At 39.0% G+C, this 2,282-nt stretch overlaps 1 protein-coding gene across 1 annotated transcript in view; it reads left to right on the forward strand.

Moving 5' to 3' along the window:
• Window positions 1–2,282, forward strand: part of LOC118340911 (centrosomal protein of 85 kDa-like) — a gene marked incomplete in the record, with an annotated part of 27,522 nt that overhangs the window by 18,927 nt on the left and 6,313 nt on the right. The window contains 3 exon segments of the mRNA XM_035679074.1: window positions 371–525; window positions 1,118–1,235; window positions 1,325–1,375. Of these exon segments, the coding sequence (XP_035534967.1) occupies window positions 371–525; window positions 1,118–1,235; window positions 1,325–1,375 (324 nt within the window).

Consider the following 2,282-nt stretch of genomic DNA (forward strand, 5'->3'; position numbering starts at 1 on the left):
ATTCCTAATAATGTTGCCTAAGGGAAGCATATATAAAGTGAATAGAATTGGTCCAAGCACAGAACCCTGTGGAACTCCATGACTGTGCATGTGGGGGCGGCTGTGGCGCAGAGGCAGAGCGGGTCCTTCCCTAATCGGAAGATTGTGGGTTCGATCCTCGGCTCCTGGTGCCACATGTCGAGGTGTCAGTGAGCAAGATACTGAACCTTAAATTGCTCCTGATGCCGTGCATCACTGTGTAAATGTGTGTGAAAGAATGTGGCATGTAGTGTAAAAGCGCTTTGAGTGGTCACATTGTCAATTAACAGTTAAATAAACAAAACATTGCTCAATTCTAGTGACAACACTATGTGCCATCGTGTGTCCTCAGCAGGAAGAGTTACAACAGAAGGCCAAGGATCTGGAGAAAACAATGTCTCGGTTACAGAAGAGCCTGGAGGAAGGATGTGCTCTGGTGAAGGAGAAAAACATCAAGATTGAGATGCAGGCAAAGAGAGAGACAGAGTTGATTGCATCTGTACACAGGTGCGGCATCCTCTAATATCTAATATATATAATATTTAGATTGAAGGTAAATCAAACTTTGTGTCACCTTTTGTTAATCATACTAATAGTCAAATTAGTATGATTAACAAAAGCTGACGTTTTTTTCTGTTCAAACAACCAATGTATGTGTTTGCCTTGGCCAGTTAGCAATTTACACACCAACCATGTTTATGCAGTGTGCACATACTGTAAGCTCTATTTGGCTGGACTGCTGCAAACCACAGGGTCTGCCCATTAAACTCTGTGACTGAGTTACTGAGTGGTGAAGTTACACCATGGGTGTCAAAAGTCAAAAAGTCTTGGAATAAGAAAATTGTTCAAGTTGACACATTTTTAAGTCATTAGGTTAACCTTAATTTGTGCTGCCCACTGTGAATAAGTTTTTGCATTAAGTGCTTCAGTTCCACTGCTTCTACAATTATTTTGCATTCAGTCTGAACAAACTCCTTCTACATTAGATGGCAGCCTGCTGCTAACATGGTCTTATATCTTGATCTGTATAAGTACATGTCTGTTTGTCTCTTTTTCTCTGCATCTCTCTTTCTTTTTGACAACATGTCTTATCTTAAAGCCTGCAGAAAAAGGTGCAGCAATGTTTGGACGATGGGGTGAGGTTGCCAATGCAGGACCTGAAGCGGCTTGAGGTGGAAAACACTCAACTTCTAGAACAGCAAGACCACAGCAGCATGGTAGCATCCTAAACACACACATGCACAAATGCATGCAATTATACACAAAGTCAAAAAGCCCTTAACATATTACCTCTGTTCCCCAACAGCTGATTGAGCATCAAAAAGAACAGATTGAGAGACTGACCTCGCAACTGACGGTAGGGTAATACACATAGCCACACACTCAGAGAGTTTCTAAACCTTGGGTTCATGTTCCTATAAACAGAATGAGGAAAATGTACCTTATTTAAATTTACCTGACAACCAACCTGACCACATGTAATAGATTAAAGCAGGCATGCAGTCACTTTTCTATCTTCAGAACGACTAGCCCCTATTTGGGTGAAACAAGTCTTGTAAAAGTGCCTAGAGGCACCATGCCTAAAAGCTCCTGCATCCATTTTGTACATCAAACAATAAAAAAAGCCCAGTTTATGATGTTCTTTACTTCCCCAAAGAGTGAAGGACAGTAAAATAACAGATCTGTGATTTCAGGATAAAAATGGTAAACTGTGGGACCTGGAAAATATGTGTACATCTGTGGCAAACACTTGTGCCTGTAGATCAAGGCAAATCAGAAAAGAGTCTTAGTGATGGTGTAACTAAAGTTATTACTATATATATACACATACATGTAATACGTATGTAATTTCAAAATATGGCTACAATAAAACACCTGCTTTTAGAATGGAGTTTGGAGTCTGTCCACTTAAAAGACTGCAGGGAGCAGAAGGTATTTTAACCTTAATATTTCACATAAATTGGGCTGACCTACCTTCTAATGATGCACTTTGTGAACAGCATAAAGGAAGTGGACCTAAAAGGTTGCTTAATAAGAATAAACTGCTTAAAAGCAGAGACAGCAGTTCCGCTTCATTGGACATTGGACAGGTGACCAAAACAATAAAAATAATTTTATTAAATTCAATTCAATTCAGTTTTATTTGTATAGCGCCAATTTATATTATTATTATTATTATTATTATTATTATTTATTAAGTTATCTCAGGACACTTTTCAAATAGAGCAGGTCTAGACTGAACTCCTTATAACATTCACAGAGAC

The sequence above is a fragment of the Morone saxatilis genome, unplaced genomic scaffold (genome assembly GCF_004916995.1).
Source record: "Morone saxatilis isolate NCDOM2014 unplaced genomic scaffold, NCSU_SB_2.0 Contig7, whole genome shotgun sequence".
Lineage (NCBI taxonomy): Eukaryota > Metazoa > Chordata > Actinopteri > Moronidae > Morone > Morone saxatilis.